This window comes from Cryptomeria japonica, chromosome 3 (genome assembly GCF_030272615.1).
Source record: "Cryptomeria japonica chromosome 3, Sugi_1.0, whole genome shotgun sequence".
NCBI lineage: Eukaryota > Viridiplantae > Streptophyta > Pinopsida > Cupressales > Cupressaceae > Cryptomeria > Cryptomeria japonica.
The window spans coordinates 858,985,227-859,006,825 of record NC_081407.1 but is presented as its reverse complement, the minus strand read 5'-3'; the positions used below and the strand labels follow the sequence as shown (position 1 = coordinate 859,006,825).

Below are 21,599 nucleotides of genomic sequence, written 5' to 3'. Positions count from 1 at the left end.
TCCTCCACAATTACTAATTCAAAAGTGTAGAAAAATTCTAATATTAAATAATAAATAAATCCCTGTTATTCAAATATAAATATTCAATAATAGGTTAGCTTTTCCAAAGAATCAATTCAAATAATGTTTGCGAAAATAAAAATCTATTTTAGGTGTTGTGAAGATAAGTACTCTATTACCTTTGAAATCAAGTTAATAAGTCATAATTAAATATTTCTCCAAGTATATCCAAAATAATTATTCTTTTTAGTATCTTTCAAATTATCTAATTCATTCTCAAAGCAAAGTCATTTTTCAAGAATATGCAATGAATTTTAAAACAATTTCTAAATACAACTATATATTATTTGATTAATATCCTATGTTTATCTCATGGAGAAGTTGCAGAGTGAAGCCAAAGGGAAGGTGGATGTAGAAAACGGAGAAAACAAGTTGGAAGAGGAGGCAGACTGCAATCCAGAAGAGCATGGAGGTTTTCAAACCATCAACCTTTCAGAGGAAGTGCTATTTGACAGAGACTTAATGAATGATCCCGCTTTCATATCAGATTTATTGGGGTTAAAAAAGATAGGGAATCAATTAAAAAGTGGATCAAAGGAACATGGAGGATGGAATGTATTTGTAAAATTTTTGCCCAAAAACTTTTTCATTGTAGTATTTGTGAATGAGGAAGAGAAGGACAAAGTTTTGCAAGGTGGTTTATGGATGATGAAAAGAGATCCGTTATATATGCAAAGGTGGTCCCCTAACTTCAGTCCCTTAGACTGCAATCCTTATGATTCGGCTATTTGGATTAGATTGTGCAATTTACCAATTGAATATTGGTCGAAGGAATGTCTGGAAAAAATAAGGAGATTGCTAGGCACCCTAATTGACATTGATGCTGAATTAGCAAATGGAGATCTATATAATTATGTAAGATTTAAGTTAGGCAAGTTCCTAAAGAAATTCGGTTATTTGCACTGAAAAATCATTGGATCCAGAAAATTGAAGTAGAAGAAGATTTTTTTTGTTTGTTTAAGATGCCAATGAAGAGATCACAGAGAATCAAATTGCAGGTGGGGGCGAGAAAGGATGTTAGATGGACTCGAAAGAAAGGAATTTCAAACTCTGATGTAGGGAATAAAAAAACAGTTACTAGTGAAGTAGTTATGGGGAAAGACAAATGAATACTGTTGGGACAAAGTACCAAGGGGCAATGTTCAAGGCTTCCCGTGTTAAACGTGCCTATCCAGATTGGAAGCCAAGATGGCCAAGGAGAAAGGAGGTCAGAGCCTTCATGTGGAGATATATAGAACAACTCTCAATATTTTAGGGGATGCATCGTGAAGGACAATTTAGATACAGTACTGAATGGTAACAAGGTGGTGGAAAGAGGAATGCCACAGAAGTCTCTGTGGGAGTTGATGGAAGTCTCATAATCTGTCATGGAGAAAGGTATGCAAGTGGGGGAAGATTTGGCAGCTTTGACTTCGATAGGAGAAAATGCGGCAAGGAGAAAGGAGGTTGGAGCCTTCATGTGGAGATATATAGAACAACTCTCAATATTTTAAGGGATGCATGGTGAAGGACAATTCAAATGCAGTATTGAATGGTAACAAGGTGGTGGAAAGTGGAATGCCACAAAAGTCCCTACGGGAGTTGATGGAAGTCTCAGGATTTGTCATGGAGAAAGGTATGCAAGTGGGGGAAGATTTGGTGGCTTTGACTTCGGTAGGAGAAAATGTGGAAGAAGACTGGTTCCCTGAGGGGGAGTGATCTGGAGATGATGTCCTAGACATTCTGGATACCATATTTGAGTCAATCAGTGGATAAACATTTAGGTAAGTCCAAAAGGAGTAGGGGTAGAAAGTCTAATAGGCAGAAAAGGGAAGATGAGGCCTCAGAGAAAGGTCTTATTAGTGTTACTGTGTTTTTGAAATTGACCAAGGGAGCCAAAGCCTCCCTTGGAGGGAAATGAAGATTTTATCTTGGAATGTTAGGGGCCTCTCGGCCCTTGACAAAAAGCGCTTGGTTAAGCGCTATTTGGAAAAGGAAGGTGTGGATATCATAATTTTACAGGAGACCAAATTTAGTCAAGAGGTAGGTAATCATTTTGTAAAGTATTGTAGAAGATAGGATGGAATCTTTCAAGATGCGAGTGGCCAATCTGGGGGCTTGGGTGTTTTGTGGGACTCAAATGTGTGTCATCTATCATTGGAGGAATCAGAGCAACATTCATCTGATCGACAGGGTTGATTTTCCACATCATCAATGTTTATGGCCCCATTTGCACAAAGGAGAAAGCCTTACTATCGAGTGGTCTGAAGATGAAGTCTATGGATAGGAACAAGATTATTGTCGAAGGGGATCTTAATGCAATCCTGAATTTGAGGGAGAAAAGTGGTGGTATCCTAAAAGCCAACAAAGTTATGTCAGACTTAGGAGATTTTGTGGAGTCTAGTGGGCTTCTTGATATTGAACAGAAAAATGGTCTGTTCACATGGACAAATAGGAGAGTGGGATTTACTAATATTGCTGAAAGATTAGACTAGTTTTTACTGGGGAATTTTTTGTTGGTAAATGATTTTTCCCTTTCATCATTTATTTTACCCATTTCAGTATCGGATCACTTCCCTGTGCTTTTACAGATTGGATTTGCCGAGAATCCAAGTAAAAGTTATTTTAAATTCCAATCTCTGTGATGGAGAGATGATTCTCTTATCAGCAAATTGGAAATTTGGTGGAAAGAGAGTAATAAATACAAAGGCATGGTGAGTTTCCGTTTTATGCAAAGGTTAAATTTTATTAAAAATAAGTTGAGAGTTTGGAACAAAGAATCTTTCAAGAATATTTTTGAGGAGAAAACAATAGTAGAAGCCGAACTCATTAAAAAAGGAATGTACCAAGAAGATTTTAAGAAAGGGAATTAAAAGATAAGTTATCAGAATTACTGGCTAGAGAGGAACTATATTGGAAAGATAAAGCGAGGGAAAATTGGATTGTGGCCGGAGATACAAATTCAATTTAGTTTCATGCCTTGGTTAAAACAAGAAGAGTGTTCAATATGATTGAGAAGATTCAATTTGTGGATGGCAATTGGAATATTGAATTGGACTAGATTGGGGAGGAAGCTGTTCGGTATTTTCAATCGATACTATGCAGTATTGAGCAACCGGACAGGGCTAAGTGGGGAGAGGTTTTGAATGCGATTCCTGAATCGGTCTCAAAAGAGGACAACTTAATGTTGAATGAGCTGTTCACGTTGGAGGAAATTAGGATTGCTTCTTCTTAGTTGCACCCAAACAAGGTATCGGGGCCAGATGGTCTCTCGGCCAAGTTCGACCAAATTGCTGGCACTTTATAGGCAAGGATGTGTTCTGATTGGTAGAAGATATTAGGAAAGGGTGGAGGTTTGTGCGGGACATGAACGACACAGCAGTTGTTCTTATCTCGAAAAAGGAAGTGTGCGAAACAATGGTAGATTACAAGCTTATTTCTCTTTGCAATTCGATTTACAAAATTATATCAAAAGAATTTGCAAATAGGCTGAAACGATTGTTGCATAAATTAATTTTAGAGGACTAAAACGGGTTCACTCTAGGGCGAGAAATTGTTGACAATATTATTCTTTCATCAAAAACCATTCACACTATCAAATCCGACCATCTGAAAGGTATGGTAATTAAACTTGATATTTGTAAGGCATATGATAAAGTTAGTTGGAAGTTTTTGTCGACAATTTTAAGTAAATTTGGTTTCATTGATAACTGGATCGATGCTATTCGAGCTTGTATATTGTCTCTAAGATTTTCTATTTTGGTGAATGGGTCACTTTATGGTTTCTTTGCCAATGGTCTTCGTCTAGGAGACCCGATTTCCCCTTTCTTATTTGTTATTATGGCGAAGGCTTTAAGCATGCAGATTAAAGCAAAAAGTGAAGCAAGAATGTGGAAAGGCATTGTAGTAGATGATGAGATAGATCCTATTTCTCATTCTCAGTTTGTAGACGATACAATCTCACTTGGGGAGGCATCTATTCCAAAAGTAGAAGTTATATATAATACATTGGAAATCTATTCAACAGACTCGAGGCAGAAAATGAACAAAGATAAGTCAAAAATATTTTCTTTAACACCAATAAAACTATGCAAAGGAGAATTGCTAAGGTGTTAGGTTTCTAGATTTTGGTTCTTCCATCCAAATATTTAAGGGCTCCATTATTTGTGGCTTCTAATAAAACTTGTTATTGGGAGGAAGTTATAGTCAAAAGCAGCCTCTTGGAAGAATAAGTGGTTATCGCAGGCGGGTAGAATTCTAATGACTAAAGCAGTTTTGTCAACTATTCCTATATACGTAATGTCATGTTTCAAATTGACCCACAAAGCAATTTCCAGAATTGAAGGATTCTTGAAGAAATTTTTATGGTCAAGATCAAAGGAAGAAAGATTCTGCTAATTAAATATGAATGAGGCATGTCTCTCCAAGGAGGATGGTGGGACTAGTTTGAGAAAATTGGAATTACGATATTTGGCCTTTGGGGCAAAGCTTACATGGAAAATGTATAAAAGTCCCAATAAACCATGGTGTAGGTTGATGTGTAAAAAATATGTTGATGATAATGAACTTGCCAAAATTTTCACGTTGACCAATTCAAGAGGAGGCTTGCCAATTCAAAGGTTTATTTGGGAGAGTTGGGAGATTATCACCAACCATCTCACATGGAAAATTGGGGATAGTAAAAAGGAAAATTTTTGGAGAGAATTGTGAAAGGACACTTGCAGATTTGTTCGAGAATCATAATTTGTTGGTAGAGATAGAAAGGAAGTTTGGGGAACATATGGTAGATTATGTGATAAGTGTAGATAAGGTAAATTTATTTTTTGAGTGGAGATTGCTTGAGGATTGTGTACCTCAACACTTGGATGTGTTGGCACTTAAAGAAGAGTTGAGTAAATGCAAGATTTCATTATCTCGGGAGGAAGACGAGATCGTGTGGTGTGCTGCTAAATCTGGGGAATACATTGTTAAAGTGGGATATGAGATTCAGAGGAGAAAGATTGGGAATACTAGCTGGCCTGCGATTCTTTGTTGGCACAAGAGTGTTGCTCCTCATGCAGGTGCCTTTCTATGGGTTGCTTTGCACGATAGGACTTTGACTAGTGACAGATTGAAAACTATAGGTATAGCCGGCCAAAGTATGTCCCCTTTGTGTTTGCAGAATGAAGAATCAATGAATCATTTTCTATTTTGGTGCCCTTTTGCTATTGCTTGTTGGGAGTGGTTCATGGAGTCAATTAACTAGCAAACTACAAGGAATGAAGGTTTGTTGATTTTTTGAGTAGTTGGCCGATCACTAGCAAGGATTCTCTTTGGGGAGACATATGGTTGGTGGGTCCATCCATGGTGGTGTGGAAAATATGGAAAGAGAGGAATAGAAGAGTGTTCAGTGAGAAGGCTAATTCTTTGGAACATACAATTTCAGATTTGAAATAGGGAATTTGTGAGGTGGCGAACTCTAAGATCTAAAATAAGAGAATTACTCATTTCACTAAATGGGATGAACACAAGAAAGATTTATGGGCTTCCCTTAAATCTTTTGATGAGATTGGACCTAAAAAATTTGGAAAGAGGAAGGAGGCATGCTAGTCTCCATCAGAAAAGGGATGGGCAAAATTTAATTTTGATGAGGTGGCTAGAGGAAATCCTAGGAGATGCAAGGAGAGGATGCATTATCCAGGACAGTACTGGCAACTACTTGTGGGCCTGTTGTGATGTATTCACACATCGCGCCGTTGCAAATGGGGACCCCTGCTTTTTGCCTTCTGGGGTGTGTTTTCTAGGTCATTTAGGGTTTTTGTCTTTTAGCCTTTGCTTTTCGAGTGTTGCCAGGGGGATCCCTAGGATGGAAGGCTCTACTTGAGCCAAGGTTGAGTCTTTGGGGCCCCAGAATTAGGGTTTCTTTGAGAGTCTTCCTTAGGGCCTAGTTTTGCTCTTGTTGCTAATTGTGTCTTGCTTGGTGAGTGAGTGTCATTCTTGAAGGTCTGAGCTAGGTCAAGTTGGTGAGTGACGAAGTCTGGAATGTCCTGATCCTGATCTTGAAATTTGGCCAAGTCTGGAATGTCCTGATCCTGAAATTTGATTGTTTGGCCAAGTCTGGAATGTCCTAATCCTGAAATTTGACTGTCTGGAAAACTGAAGAATCCTCCAAAAACTAGATTTTGCAATATAACTCCTGGAGGTCCGAAACCACTCTCAAACATCCTGACAGTATATATGGAATATAACTTTTATACTTAAATGTTATATTCCATAAAATGATCTTGACGGAGAGTCCAAAATGTCAAATTTCGCTCCTGACCCTTCCAAAGGGTCCAAAGCGAAATTCTTGAAAACACTAATTTCTCCCTTAGCCAAAGTCAGGATCAAGATGGAGATGCATGAGGAAGTATCTATGTTTGCCTCCCGAGGAAGATTAGAGTTTGAAAAATCAAGAATCAAGGTCAAAACATGATTTTCACTCCTGACCCTTCCAAAGGGTTCAGAGCAAAAATCCTTATAACCCTTGTTTTTTTTACTTATTTTGGCTAGGCGTTGGCTTGATGGAGGTTGAATGGGTATGTTTTTGCCTTGAGAGGGAGTTAGAAGCTTTGAACAATCAAGATTTTAGCTCAAAAGGAGAATTTCACTCCTAACCCTTCCAAAGGGTCCAGAGCGAAATTCCCTATAAACTTCATTTGCTCCCTTGTTTTAGCTTGAAACCTTGCTCCTTAGATGGAAAACGATCTATATTTGCCTCCAGGAGAAAATTGAAGTTTGAAAAATGAATAATCAAGCCCAAGTGGTGATTTTCGCTCCTGACCCTTCCAAAGGGTCCAGAGTGAAAATCAACCTAAGACTCATTTCTTGCCTTATTTGACCAAATTTTGATTTGTAAGGCATCTTGAAGGGAAGAGTGGACATGTTTGGATGTTGGAAATGTTTGAAAGCTTTGAAAAAATGAAGGATTCTAGCCAAGAAGATGAATTTCGCTCCTGACCCTTCCAAAGGGTCTAGAGCGAAATTCCTTGCAAGCCTATTTTTGACCTTGCTTAGACCACAAACCTTGTTTCTTGGGTGAAGAATGATGCTTTGTTACCTTCCAGAGAAGATTGGAGTTGAAAAGATGAAGGATCAAGTCAAGAATGAGATTTTCGCTCCTGACCCTTCCAAAGGGTCTAGAGTGAAAATCCTTCTAGACCTCATTTCTTTCCTTATTTGGCCAAATTTTGATGTCCAAGGTATGTTGAAAGAGAGAATGGACATATTGAAACCCTTAAGGACATTTGAAAGAGTTGAGGAATGAGTGTTTTAGCCAAGGAAGGAAATTTCGCTCCTGACCCTTCCAAAGGGTCCAAAGTGAAATTCCTTACAAGCCTATATTTTTTACCTTGCTTGAGCTTAAAACCTTAATCCTAGGGCGAAGAGAGATGAGATTTTACCTTGCAATGAAGATTGGGTTTGAAAGAATGATGATTTTGGTCTAAAAAGTGAATTTCGCTCTTGACCCTTCCAAAGGGTCCAGAGCGAAATTCCTAAAAACCTTTATTTTCTTAGCAAAATCAAGTCAAACTTGGGTTTCTATAACTTGGATGTGAGAGGAGAAGTGTTTTCTTGCCTTTTAAGGTGGATTCAAGTTGAAATGATGGAGGAGTGAGCCTAAAACAAGATTTTCGCTCCTGACCCTTCCAAAGGGTCCAGAGCGAAAATCCTAAAACCCATCATTTTCTCCAAAATTTGTGGCAAGCCATGCCTAGACTAAGGTGAGGGAAGCCCTTGAGATTGCCCTTGAATTGATTGTTGTCTCAAAAAATGATGATTTTGGGCTAGAGGAAGAAATTCGCTCCTGACCCTTCCAAAGGGTCCAGAGCGAAATCCTCCAAGACTCTCTTTTATCTCAAGTTTATGCTAAGTCAAGTGTGGATCGGAGTAAGTTGAGATTGGAGATGTCCTCAGGAATGACTTTGAGTTGCTAGTAATTAATGAATTGGAAGGAATTAAGCAAAAACAAGAATTTCGCTCCTGACCTTTCCAAAGGGTCCAGAGCGAAATTCTTCAAATCCATCATTTTCTCCTTGGATCAAATCAAACTTTTGGTTTTTATGGCGTGGATGGGAGTGAGAAGGTGTGTCCTTGCCTTTTGAAGTTGATTGAGGTTGAAAGATCGAAGAAATGAGCTCAAAACAAGAAATTCGCTCCTGACCCTTCCAAAGGGTCCAGGGCGAATTTTCTCAAAACCTCTCTTTGCTATTAGCTTTGTGCTAGATCAAGTGTGGGCTAAGGTAAAATCAAGAAGGAGATGTCCCTAAGAGTGACTTCAAGTTGCTAGAAATCATTGAAGTTGAAGAAATGAGCTCAAAATGAGAATTTCGCTCCTGACCCTTCCAAAGGGAATTTTCTCAAAACCACCTTTTTTTCCAATTTTGTGCCAAGCCTAGTGCTGACTAAGGTGAGTTTTGATGGGAGAGGTCCTTAGAAATAACTTTGACTTCTCAATGATTATCAAATGTGAAGGAATTGAGCCTTAAAAGTGATTTTTGGTCCTGACCCTTCCAAAGGGTCCAGAGCGAGAATCTTAAAAACCATCATTTCTTGCAAAATTTGAGCAAAGTCAAACCTGGACAAGGGTGAGAGAAGTCATTTGGATTGCCTTAGAGTGGATTTTAGTCACCAAGAATGCAAATTTTGAAGCCAAAATGAGAATTTTGCTCCTGACCCTTCCAAAGGGTCCAGAGCGAAATTCCTAGGATTACCCTTTTTTCCTTGCAAATCAAGTCAAGTTTTTGGTTTTTATGGCCTTGATAGGAGTGAGGCGATGTGTCCTTGGTCTTGGAGGTGGATTGGAGTTGAAAAGATGAGGAAATAAGCCTAAAACAAGAAATTCGCTCCTGACCCTTCCAAAGAGTCTAGAGCGAAAAACACTAAAACCATCCTTTTCTCCAAATTTTGTGCTAAGTCAGGCCTGGACTAGGGTGAGAGAAGCTATTTGGAATGCCTTGGAAAGATGTTTGACCTTCAAAAGTGTGAATTTTGAGCTAAAAGGTGAATTTCGGTCCTGACTCTTCCAAAGGGGCCAGGGCGAAATTCTTCATCTACCTATTTCCTCCTTGTGTCAAGTGAAGACTAGGAGGCCTAAGGCGTAGTTGAGGTTAAAATGATGTTACTTTGCCCTGCAAGATGAATTGAACTGAAGAAAATGAAGAGTTGTGACCTAAAAGGTGAATTTCGACCCTCACCCTTCCAGAGGGTCCAAAGCAAAATTCCCAATTTCACTCAAATTGCTCATGATAGAGGTCAAGGTGTGGATCCCTAGGCTCTGGAGGAAGGAAAACTAGTGTGTTCTCGCCTTGGAAGGTATTTTGGAGAGGAAACATGATAGATTTTGTCCTAAAAACTGAATTTCGCTTCTGACCCTTCCAAAGGGTCCAGAGTGAAATTCTCGAAAACCTCTCTTTTGCCCCAAATTTGCATCAAGATTGGTGTTGGTTGAGAATGAGGACGTCCTTGGGCATGTATCTAAGCAAGTACGGTTGCAAAGTGAGAACAATTTGAGCCAGGAATGCAAATTTCGCTCTTGACCCTTCCAGAGGGTCCAAGGCGAAATCCTTATAGGGCCTGTCCCTGGGGAGAATATTGAGCAAGCTTCATTTTAACATCTTCTTGTTGATGATTTAAGGTAGAAAATGCTACGTTGAAATAAATTTATTGTGTCCTTAATCATCTTTTGGTTTGTCTTGCAGTTAAAAGAATACTAGGCCAAGACAAGGACGACCTTCTCCAATCCAGCATCAACAAGGATGACCTTCTCCGGTCCAGCATCATCAGGGATGACCTCTTCCAGTTCTAGACCAGCATTTGAAGGAAAGGTACACCATCCATCCTGCACATCAAAGACAAAGGAGGTTAAAGCAAGGGTTCATTGAAGAAGCAGACAGTTTCACAAGAGTTAATTAAAGTTAGCTTCTCAGCATCATCAAATTGAGCATCTACCAAGTTACAAGTGTCAGACAAGGTGGCATCTCAGTCATCACTCCTCCAGTCGGATTGGTCCACCTCGTGTCCAGATTCAATGTACCTGACTCATTGGAGATGGCACAAACTTCGATGTACCTACCCCTGTTATCCATTGGTCGAATATTCCAGAGAAGACATGTGTCCAAATAATGCAATTATTTCATTGGCCAGAATTGAGTTGTTCTAACAAACCCTAATTAGGGTTTTCATTTTAAAATCTCGGCCATTGATCTCAAGTTGATCTGAGCCATTGAATTGTATTTGAGGGCACTATATAAGCCCTGGCTCCTCATTTGTAAAGGCTAATGGTTAGCTAATAGAGAATAGTTAGTAAATAGTTGATAGTTGGTGAATAAGTAGTAGAATAGCAAATAGAATAGCGATTAGAGTAGACTAGGAAGAGAAGACAAGACATTGTTGCCTTAATTGTAAAGACTTCTTTTCCATTGAAGATATGGTGAAATATGTCGTTTCGTTGCAATATGCATGGTCTCTTGTTGAATCTTCATTTTAGATGATAGATAATTAAATTGAATGAAAGAAGTTGTTGAATGCACCTGTGTGGAATCCGTCTAATCCATACCACTAGCCTCTTACTGATTGTAAGTGCGCCCTGCGTGATCAACTGGCATAAAATGAGCTTAATCTCAAGTCGTTACATGTCTATTGTTCATGCATTAACTTGAATGATGATCAGTATTTGATGGTGTCTGATTTGAATATATTTGAAGCATTCACCAGAAGATCGCACTGAGTTGGTGTTGAATTGTTCAACTTGATGGTGAGACCCAGCCCAGTAGGATTCCACCGAGTCGTTCATCCATCTTCTCGCATTCTAGGTAGTAGAGTAGACTTCTTGAACCTTGCATCTTTTGTCATTTGTTTGTCTTCCAGTTAGTTAATAGGACCTATGATTCCAGCAAATCAGACGTTTAGGTTGTCAAGTGTAAGTCCCCTTGTGATTCCAGCAAAATCACATCATATCACAAAGAGCTTATCCACACGTAGAGATCCTACATAACAGAACCTTGGAGTTACTCCGACTGATCCTTCGGCGAGATCTTTTGCAGTCGGGAACTTTGTTCAAGAGAGGATAAGGTACCTTTTAGGTATTTTATTTTGTGTTCGCATGTGCATAAAAAACACATTAACAGGGCCTTGCATTATTTCATTGGGGAAGCTTCAAACAATGCAGTAGAGATGGAAGGTTTTAGAAGGGGCCTAAGATTGTGTGTTTCAAAAGGCATTTTGCGGGTGGAATTTGAGAGAGATTCCTAGATATGCATCAATGCTATCACAAAAGGGCAAATTTTGAATTGGAAGTTGAGGCAATGGATCCTGAGAATAAAATATTGGCTGGAGCAACTTTCAGATCATAGCTTGTCCCATGTGTTCAGAGAAGCTAATAGGGCGGTGGATTGCTTAGCCAATAAGGGGATCGATAATCAAAATGAGGAAATCGTCCTCGAGTATGAGGGTCTACGGCCCCAGTTGAAGGAAATTCTGGGAAAGGATAAGTTGGATGCTTCTAATTCTAGGCGGGAGGGGGTCGGATAGCATATTGTTCTGTCATCTGTGCGTAACAATAGGGGAATTCCTTATTGTTTGATAGCAGTTGGAAGAGGAATGGGTTGTATCGGGTTTGCTCTTGATATTTTTTCTAAATCCAAGATGCAGTGCTCGGTAACATTGGTTTGATAAAGGGGGTTGGTATCAAGGATGGTTATTAGACTTGATGGAGCCAAGTCGGAAGGTGAGCAGATGCTATGTTCCCTTTGGATAGTGTTTTGTTCGGATTGAGCAATGGGATGATCAATAAAGAGCGGGGTCATTAAAAGTGGAGGTTGGTCGGAGATTTGGAGATATGTTCGACTGGATAGGGCAAACATTAAATCTATCCCGAGGATTCAGATTGATCAGATGTGACCTCCAAAGGACTATAGATTTCGAGATATGTTCGACTGGATAGGGCAAGCATTAAATCTATTTTGAAATTTCAAATTGATTAGATGCGACCTCTGAAGGGTTGTTTTTGTAGGATATGAGATCTTGTATCGGACATAGTGGTACTCTGGGGATCTTGGTTCGGATATTTTGGATTCAGGCAAATATAGGGATGAATGAATTGTGGATAAGTCCAACCATTCCTATATTAAGGCTGTTGAGGTGGACACGGGTGAGTAGGGTCTGGCAGAATGTAAGTTGGTATGGATTTCTATGAGTTTGGGTGCTTCTGTAGAACAAAAACAAGAAACAAGAGATGAGCAATGTCGAAGGTGGTTCATGGTTGAAGATGATCACACGTTGAATTCTTAGATTGGTGTACTCTGATGGGTCTCCATTTTCTTCAAATGTTGCAGGGAGACTTATGAATCCGTGTAGGGGTATTGCATACTTTTGCAAGAATTTCATTTAAATGTAATAGGGTGGGTTTCTTGGTTGGTAGGTTAAGTGTTTCCTACGATTCAGCTGTTTATCTATGTAATTTCTTGGCATTAATAGAGGGATCTACCCACATTAAGGTAGAACATACCCCGAAAAAATAAAAATAAAAAAATCTCTTTTTTTTTCTCAAATAATTGTTCTCAATCTAATTCTAAATTTAATTTTTTCTTTTTATTCTGATAATAAAAGAAATATGTTTCCTTTATTGTCAGTAGATTTTCACAATCCATTCGACTGTCTATTTGCTGCTTCTAGATTTGATTGAACATGTGTTTTTGCATCAACAATTCGGATCATGGATCAGGGAGTGTGATCTGAAATGTTGATGCAAAAACAATTACGCAATCAAATCCAGAAGCAGCAAATAGACATGTTTCCTTTATTTTATTAGTTTCCATTTCCCATGAATAAAATTTGCACAAATTACAATTTCCAAGCGAACTTTATTATGACTAATTATAATTATTGAAATAAATAAATAAAACTAATAAATAATTATTTTTATGTTCTAAATCATTTTAACTAATTAGCAACTCTAAAGAATTTGATTAATTTTGTTTAAAAAGAAAGAATCTACCATAATAATTGATCAAGCAATAATTTTCTTCAATGATAAGTCAAGAATCCAATGTCATCATAGTGTGGATATAAAGTACTATCTAAGGTGGGAACTACACGTGCAAGTTACTTTAGTGTCCTCTAGGCTAGTTAATCCAGCAATTCACATCAACATCTTTTTATGCAATAGGCCATTTGAGAGCCATTGAGACATCTCTGACTTGCGAGGTCATGCCAGTGACTTTAAGATATCTCTTGCTACTAAATGCCACCTAAGTATGGCAGAGACAACTGCAATTGCACATGTAGATTGCATCATTGCTGCTGGAAGAGGGGTGGGTTGGACTGAAGAAACTAGTTGGAGACCCAAATTATAAATATCTCAAGTTTTAGTGGGTGGATGGTAATAAATATTGGGAGACCATCTTTTGGATGGGTTTGTGATGGTCTCACAAGTCTACTAGAATTATTTATGCCTGCATTGACCAAGGCTAACATACTACACTTACTTTTGCTTGTTGAATTTGTCATGTGTGGATGCAGGTACAATAAAATAACAAACCTTATGAACATCCTACTGGCTACTGTTATTACCAGTGAAAACTTAGTATACAAATAGTAAATAATTCTTCCGAATAGCTTAAAATACTAAAGATTAGGATGACACGGTAAAGTTGTAAACACATAGTAAAACTGGATAATGTACAAAATGTTCGGAGAACAATGTATGGAGAATATCAAGACACTAAGAGGGTTATTTTCTCACTTCTTTTGATGATGTGTTGAAGTAGGTGAAGAATAAGCATTGCCATCATTTTTCAGTCTACGTAAATGATATGATATATGCTGTGAAATATCCCAGACTCGGATAATGCCTCAAAACTGATTTGGGTTTTCGTTTTTACTCATGTTTTGTTTCATCATAATGTAATACTGCGACATGCAAACATGCAGATTGAACATGCAAGATGAACAATATAGATTTTCAAGGAAATCAATCTATGAAATACAGAGAATCTAAATAAGCCAATTGTATTCTGTTGATATAGAAATGTATTGCTGTTTACAAACACATGCTGCTGTTACAAATCAGAAAATGCCTAATACCATCTGCTTATACATACCTTGAATGCCTCCATACATAAAATAACAAACCCTCTGAAAATCTGCGAGATAAATCATCAAATCTCCATGAAAACTGATCAATGATGCGCAACTGTGAATCTTGAGATGAATTCACCAAGTGGGATGATCTGGGTTTCCGTCGAAATAGCCCAAACCTCTAGGGTTTATTGAACTTGCAAGCTAAGTTCTTAAGCTCTCAAGGAAAAGTTTCTTTGATTTCCCTCCAAAAGTGACTTTATAATTTGTCATTGACATTATCATAAAGTCAGTTTATATAATAAAGTATGACCAACTGCTAATTAATTAAATATAAATAATCCCAGGACTTAGGACTATTTAACGTTTAATTAATTAATTTATTCCCTTTCATTAATCTAATTAGCCCACGAGAATAAAATAGGCTAATAATCTCCTCTAGGTGATCACTTGGAGAAAGGTGACATCACATGCTGCTAATGTGATTATGCCTTATTTATAAGGTAAAGCAATGAAAAAAAACATTCATGAAATGTCCTCGGATAATCAGGAAATGATCGGTGGTATTAATAATTATAAAATGGTCCATGCCTGGGAAAGAGAACATATTCAACATGTTTACCTAAATGTCAGGATGTAGAATTGTAGTATCTTAAATGGAGTGCTATTGAATTTTTTATGAAAATTGATGAAAATGAAATCATTAAAATCTTTAATGTAATAAACAAATAAATAACATGATCGCCTAATGTGACATTGCTGCAAGCTGCAAAAGATTACATTTATGAACTAGTTTAAACTTTAAGGTGACATCAGTCATATTGAATGGGGTTTTAATATGCACTAGACACTATGAGTCCTATCAGTTATCAAGAACATTTCATAAGTTCCATCTTTAAGGTATCAGAATCTCAATTTAGTTCTAGAGTTGGATATCTCAGCCAACGGAGTCAGCCTATTTTCTGTAATAATCAGTTTTGAAAAGATTTAAGTTTAGTTTTCTATCCTTTACTAGATGCAAATTAAGGTCATGGGAATGAAGGGAATGGTAGTATGAAAAATATTACAATGCATGATTTCTATCAGTTACAGTCCTATTGCTGTTCATCAAAAGATTATGTGTAAATATATCATAGCTTGTTTCTCCTACATTTAGATTTAGGCTTTAACTTTTTGTTTCTCACATTACTGAGTGTTACGAGTTTCAAATTAACATTCCTTTTTTGTGCAAAGTTGTGTTTGACATGAAGGTGAATATGATTTCATAATGATATATGACTAGTCCCCTTATATCAATGCTCATGAAGCAGTTCTTAAAGTGCATGACATCATTTTCTATGCAGTCGGGACTACATGGAAAAGTAATATCCTCATACTTAGGACAACCATTACCTGCAACCATTCAGATTGGTGGAATAAACCATACTGTAAGCCATTCTTTCTTATAAAAATATAATAAACTATTAACAGAGATTCAATATGGGCTGTATGATATTTCAGAATTTTAGTCTTGGGCGTGTTGCCTTCAAAGTGCAATAATGTTTTCTATGTGCTTTTTTCCATATTCATAGGTTAAAGCTGGGCATCTCTTTGGTGATTTTCACCGGATGCTTTCTCCAGGTCGCAACTATGAAGGTAGGGCTATAAATTCTGGTTTATATAATTACACATCAGGTTTATGTTACTGAACGTTATATTGGATTTACTTAGTGGCATGATTTCTTTGGTGGGTTTGTTACAGTGACTGCCAGTTTATCAGGTTACTCTTCCAGGAGTACTCATATCCTGCTGCAAAATGAAAAAGCTTCGTATGTTGATTTTATCTTAGATCCAGCAGATCAAAAAGTGATATCAAAATCTGGGTGGGGAATTTTTTTTCAGAGAAAATATCTTAGATCCAGTGTGGATGGTGAAATTTTATTTCATCCTTCAGAACTAACAATTTTGCTCTTCTTGATCATAGTTGTCTCAGTCTTCTTGTATGTTATACTTAGGTGGAGGGTACGGTCCAAGATTCCAAGACAAAGGCAAAGATGGTAAATGGGTGATAAATATTTGTACTTGTTGCTTAATATTTTATATGAATTCATACCAAGAAAAATGAAAAATTAAAAAAAAGCATTTATATTTTGAATTTCTTTCTTTCTTCCAACTGGCTTGATTGCTCACCTTTTGAAACTACCATTGTTGTTTCAGTTGTTAAAAATACCCTCTGTTAAGTTCTCAAAATAAAAATCATATGCCTTATGAAGACCTCCTATGGTAAGGACATCCTCAAAGAACACCTGCTCCTAATTAAACTCATAACTTGTTGTATTCCTAGCTAATTTTTGCCATCCATTTCTAGAGGGGTTTTTCTTTGGGACAAGACTGGATATATATTATGCTCTTATTTTGTCCATATGTAGCTCGTTTAGATGGCTTAAACTATAAGTTCCAAACTGGGACTTAGAGCTTCAGGGTATTACAGTAAAAAAACCATTGATGACATAAAGATGAAGCACACTAGAAAAGATGCCATTTATTCACTCAAATGGTTGGGCTCTAATTTCTAAATGTTGACAAAAAGGCTGGACCAAGCAATGGAGGAGAGGCTGGGGGTCCCTCTATGTGGTTAAATGGAATGTTCAGTGCTTCTGTTCGCTGTTGCAAGAATTGTGACTGCAAAGGCCCATTTCATGCTTCTTTTGTACTCATGGCCCATCCACAAAAATAAATGGTCATTGTGGACCTGTTTTGGGGTTTCTTCACTACTCAACAATCTACCTCGTGATAGCAATAGCTGCATTTAGGGGCTGGTTTCAGTTCATTTCATGAGGCTGCAGTTCCATCACCTCAATCAGAACATTGAAGAATAATTCTTTTGAGTTTTAAAGGATTATAGGTTATAAATATTTGGTCTCTGATCTTTCTTGCTTTTATCTTGTAGCAGCCTAGAATTTGAAGGGCAATGTTCAAGAGATAAAAAAGTTTATATTAGAGGAAAGATTGACCATCAAATTTAAGTGTTGTCTGCAGCCTACCATCGGTGAGCATGTTGGAACCCACCACTTAACCTTTTCTTTACTCCATCTATATTGTCTACTTTCACTTTTCTGCATCCTTCTGATTCATGATTATGTTTTTTATTACATATCCAGTCTAGTACTACCCATAGTTACCAGGTTTGAAAAATTCATTATTATGTTTCCTATAACATATGCAGTCTAGTATCGCTACAGTACTACCCATATTTAACAGGTTGGAAATTTTTTTATTTCTTCAGGATGTCAAAATAATTCAAAAATCCACAATTTTCAAGAAAATTGGCAAGTTTATTTTAGGAATCGAAAAGTGTAGACCTGTTGATGGGTTTTTGTCACACCAAGATAGTGATTATATTAATTCTCTTGAACAGGGTATTAGGCCCTCTCAGGCTCAGGATTCTTGTTAGGGTATGCTAGAGGGTTAGCTTTGCCTAATAGAGTTACAGACCAGTACCCTAAGGTTGTTGGTTTTCTATTCCATGAATTTAAGAACAAAGGTAATTGAATTGTCCACACCAATGGATTAAAATTCAATCCCTTAATACTTGATGTTGACTGTGTTTAATTGCATGCGTGCCCTAAAGTTACAGTAGCAGAACAATGTGATTTCAGTCCCAAAATCATACCTGGCAGAGAATTTTAATTTATAACCATTAACCATGTCATGTGATTCAAGTTCAAAATGAATAAATAACTTATGAATCTTTAATGTATACTTTCTCAAATTACACTGCTAAATCTAGAATCTATAAGATTTCCAATCTACTTGGATAATTTAATCCTGGTTTAAATTGAATTTTTCTATTTCTAACCCTTAGGTAATCTCAAATTGGTTCTCTGGAGTCTTACCCTCATTTGCCTTGGTCTTTAAATTAAATCTGAACTTCAAATTCCTGTATGAGTTGAATCCAAGTGTTCATGAAGCTTTCTAGAATATTTGTTCTCTCTGGTTAAGTATAGTTACCTGTGAGAGAGTAAAGGACTTGGTGATGTGCTTCAGTTGCATTCGACCCCTTTTAAATAGTATTACGCTAAAGCCAACGAATTTGTGAAGTATTAGTTTTCTTATATTTTTCCTTATTTCTTTTTGTGGTCTTGGACTCTTGATTCAAGTGCTCTGGAAGCATTAAATTAGCTTAGGACAAGCCCATGGTAGTGTATTTAATAAAGTCTTGAACTTGGTGGTGTTATCCTCTTCAAAACCTTTTTCCTTGAATCCTTGAGTGGGGGAATGTTCTTCCTAGAAATAAAGCGTTTCCCAAGGTAACTGCATATTGGTTTGAGGGCCCATCTTTATAGACTGTTAGATGCAAGACTGTTGATTGGTTTAAAAAGGCGATTTCCTGCTTGAGATGTTTTCTTTTGTGACTATGAGATGCATCTAAAGTCTGCAAGATTGGCTACACAACCTGTTGTGAGACTTAGCCATGTGTCTCACCTGGGTGTGCTAGATTGAAGCAGGTGTCAGTTGTCACCATTTAGGCTCTATTGCTTTATTGGAGCTATGAAACAAGCAAATGAACTCAATCGACTCAAAAGCATTAATAAGCAACTAACCCAATTTTATTTCTACTTTTTGTTGAGCCAAAGTTGGGCCTGGGTTAATTTCATAAATAGTTTTTGGAAGAATGCCCAAGTATAAGCTTATCTAGTAATACATATTAGATCCTGAATCCATTTTGTTTTATTTGAGACCAGGACTTTTAGTGGAGCCAACACCATGTCTAACTCTTGTTGAAACTGAATAAGTTGCTTCATGCTAATTAATTTATCACAAAGATAAAGCACCAAGTGATTGTTGACAATGAGTATCGATGTGATCTGTTACCATAATCCAAAAAATTAGTTAAGTCCAAATATTAGAATTCTATTCGGGCATATTGGCAAAGCCAATTTGAACTTTACTCTCAGTCACTTGGTTCCTTAGCTTAGTTCATATCTTCTCAGACATAAATGGTCATTGATTTTACCCTAGATATTAGTTTATGTGAGATATGATGAATAGAATAGAAGATTTTTAGCGTCCACAAGGCCAAAGATAGCTTATCGGACAGCAGACCCAGCCATTTTTTAACTTTTGAAGTGCTGTATCTTCTACTATTCAAATTTGATAATGAGCTCCCCCATTCTCTTAATCATCTCCTTGCTGAATAGACCTTATAATGAAGTTGCTACTAATTACTTGTTTACTTGACATGGATGTCATTGTAAGCTTTACATCCAAAGTAAAGTGTTTTTTTGTTTCTACTGCCTCAGCTGTGCAAAAGACACAAATTCCCTCTTCCAAACCTTTTTTTTGCCTTTTTTCCCATTGAAGATAGTGCGAGTTACTCCTCAAGTGGGCTATGAGAATCTTGCTCTTTTTGAGATATTTATCTCTAAATTTTTAGGTCCCATAGTTTGCTTGGTGTTAGGGCTAAGCATGTGAAATTGTGCGACACCCGATTTCTAGTAGCAAGATTGCAATTTGCCACCCTCTTGGTGTTTTACATTATTATAGAGCCATTTAAAAGGAGAAAATGATCATTTTAGGTTGAGAGCCTCTTATCACTAATTAATTGAGGTCAAACTTTAACCTTTACAATTAATCCAACTTAGTCTTGAGTGTATAATTCACGAGGATTGTATTGTTCGATTAAATTAAACTATATATAGATTTAAGTAGTTTTTGAATCATGATAGGATGAAAAAAAAGTTCAAAAATACAAGTGAAGTTGTGATAGCCTTTTCACAAGTGATTAATCTTGATTTAGGTTTAGGGTGGTAGCTTGAAGGAATATTCTTCATATTTTCGAAGTCATAACTCTAAAATTATATTTGATTGAGTTTGAGAGCCACTCATCACTAATCAACTGAGGTCAAAATTTAATTTCTACAATATATCCAACTTAATCTTGAGCATGGACTTCATGATGATTGTATTGTTAGACTAAATTAAACCATATATAAATTCAAGTAGTTTTTGAATCATGATAGGATGAAAAAGAAGTTCAAAAATGCAACTGAAGCTGTGATAACCTTTTCCCAAGTGATTAATCTCAATTTAGGTTTAGGGTGGTAGCTTGAAGGAATATGAAAGAAATTTTTTGAAGACCTGTCTCTAAAATTAGAGTTTGATCAAGTTTTGGAGTTTGTATCATAAGCTTTTGGCTTTCCAATATAGTATTTACCTAATATGCCCCTCAAAGTCCATTTGTCATGCCCACATTTTTATGCTTGAATATGTCATAAAATAACAATTTTTTTTCCAAAACTCTAAAATTCTCATATCATGCTCGACATGATATAATAATGTGCATGTGCAACATTGTCACATACACACTATTTGAGAGCGATGAAAGAGAATAACATGAGTGGGTGTTGCAGAACCTAGTTCGCACATCTTGCGATGGAGGTTAACCTAATTAGATTTAGGTGAATTTGTGCAAGAGACCTCAAGGGTGGACCTCATACAAGGCAATCCCTTTAGGATTATTACTACATGGAAGTGAGGTGGCCTAGTCTCCAAGACAAGACTAGCTCCTAGAATTAACTAAATCAACTATGTTAATTGCATTTAAATAAATGTTTATTTCAACTTGACTAACATTAATTTTACATTAAGTATAATTATCTACTAATATTCCAACTTCAAAACATGTTAAATTTTTTCCCATTCAATTAATCTACTACTTTATAAAATAATCACATTAAAGATTCATTTTATTCCTTAGTTTATTTAATGAATGAAAACAACATTCCCATTCTCTAGTAATTACATTCAATTAATCTACCACTTCAAAAAATAATCACATTAAAGATTCATTTTACTCCTTAGTTTATCTAATGAATGAAAACAACGTTCCCTTTTTCTAGTAATTACATTAATTAAGTTAAAATGAAAGGAATTATAAACTTTATTCTTAACTTTAATGTTTATTTTTTCAAAAGATCTAATTTCAATATTAATTGAATAACATAAAAAATCAATTTTAAAGTCCTTATTTGTATAATTGACATATTGAATTAATTTTACTACTTAAGCCGACTAGATAAATCATTGCTACAACTTACAATTTATGTTAGTGCATCATTTTATATAACCTACAGAGTCAAATGTTCCTCCCACATTGATTTATTTGTTTAAATCTCTAAGTCCTAATTTACTTAAGAACAACTAAATATCACCCAAATCTACCCTAATCACCCTAGACCCTAAAGTTTGCTTATAAAAGTACCTTCTCTATTTAAGAATTGGAGACTTAGGCAAACAAGAGTGAAAGGAGGACTCTCCTCATTTAGGAGGAAGAACTCTCCTATATGGGGAGAGAGAGGGAGGGAGAGAGATATAGTTTCTCCCATACACAATAAATAAAATATGGCAAGTTTGATAATTTAGTTTTGTGTGCACAAATGTTGACAGTAAGAAATTGGTCAGGAGTCGAAATCCACATCATA

The 21,599-nt window shown here is 36.6% G+C and overlaps 1 protein-coding gene across 2 annotated transcripts in view; it reads left to right on the top strand.

The window, feature by feature from the left end:
* Positions 1-16,274, top strand: part of LOC131066678 (carboxypeptidase SOL1) — a 232,369-nt gene extending 216,095 nt beyond the window's left edge. For both annotated transcript variants that reach the window (XM_058001505.2, XM_058001503.2), the window contains 3 exons: positions 15,480-15,563; positions 15,708-15,771; positions 15,878-16,274. In XM_058001505.2, the coding sequence (XP_057857488.1) occupies positions 15,480-15,563; positions 15,708-15,771; positions 15,878-16,176 (447 nt within the window). In that variant the 3' untranslated portion in view covers positions 16,177-16,274. The remainder of the gene's footprint in view (positions 1-15,479; positions 15,564-15,707; positions 15,772-15,877) is intronic.
* The last annotated feature ends 5,325 nt before the right edge of the window (positions 16,275-21,599 follow it).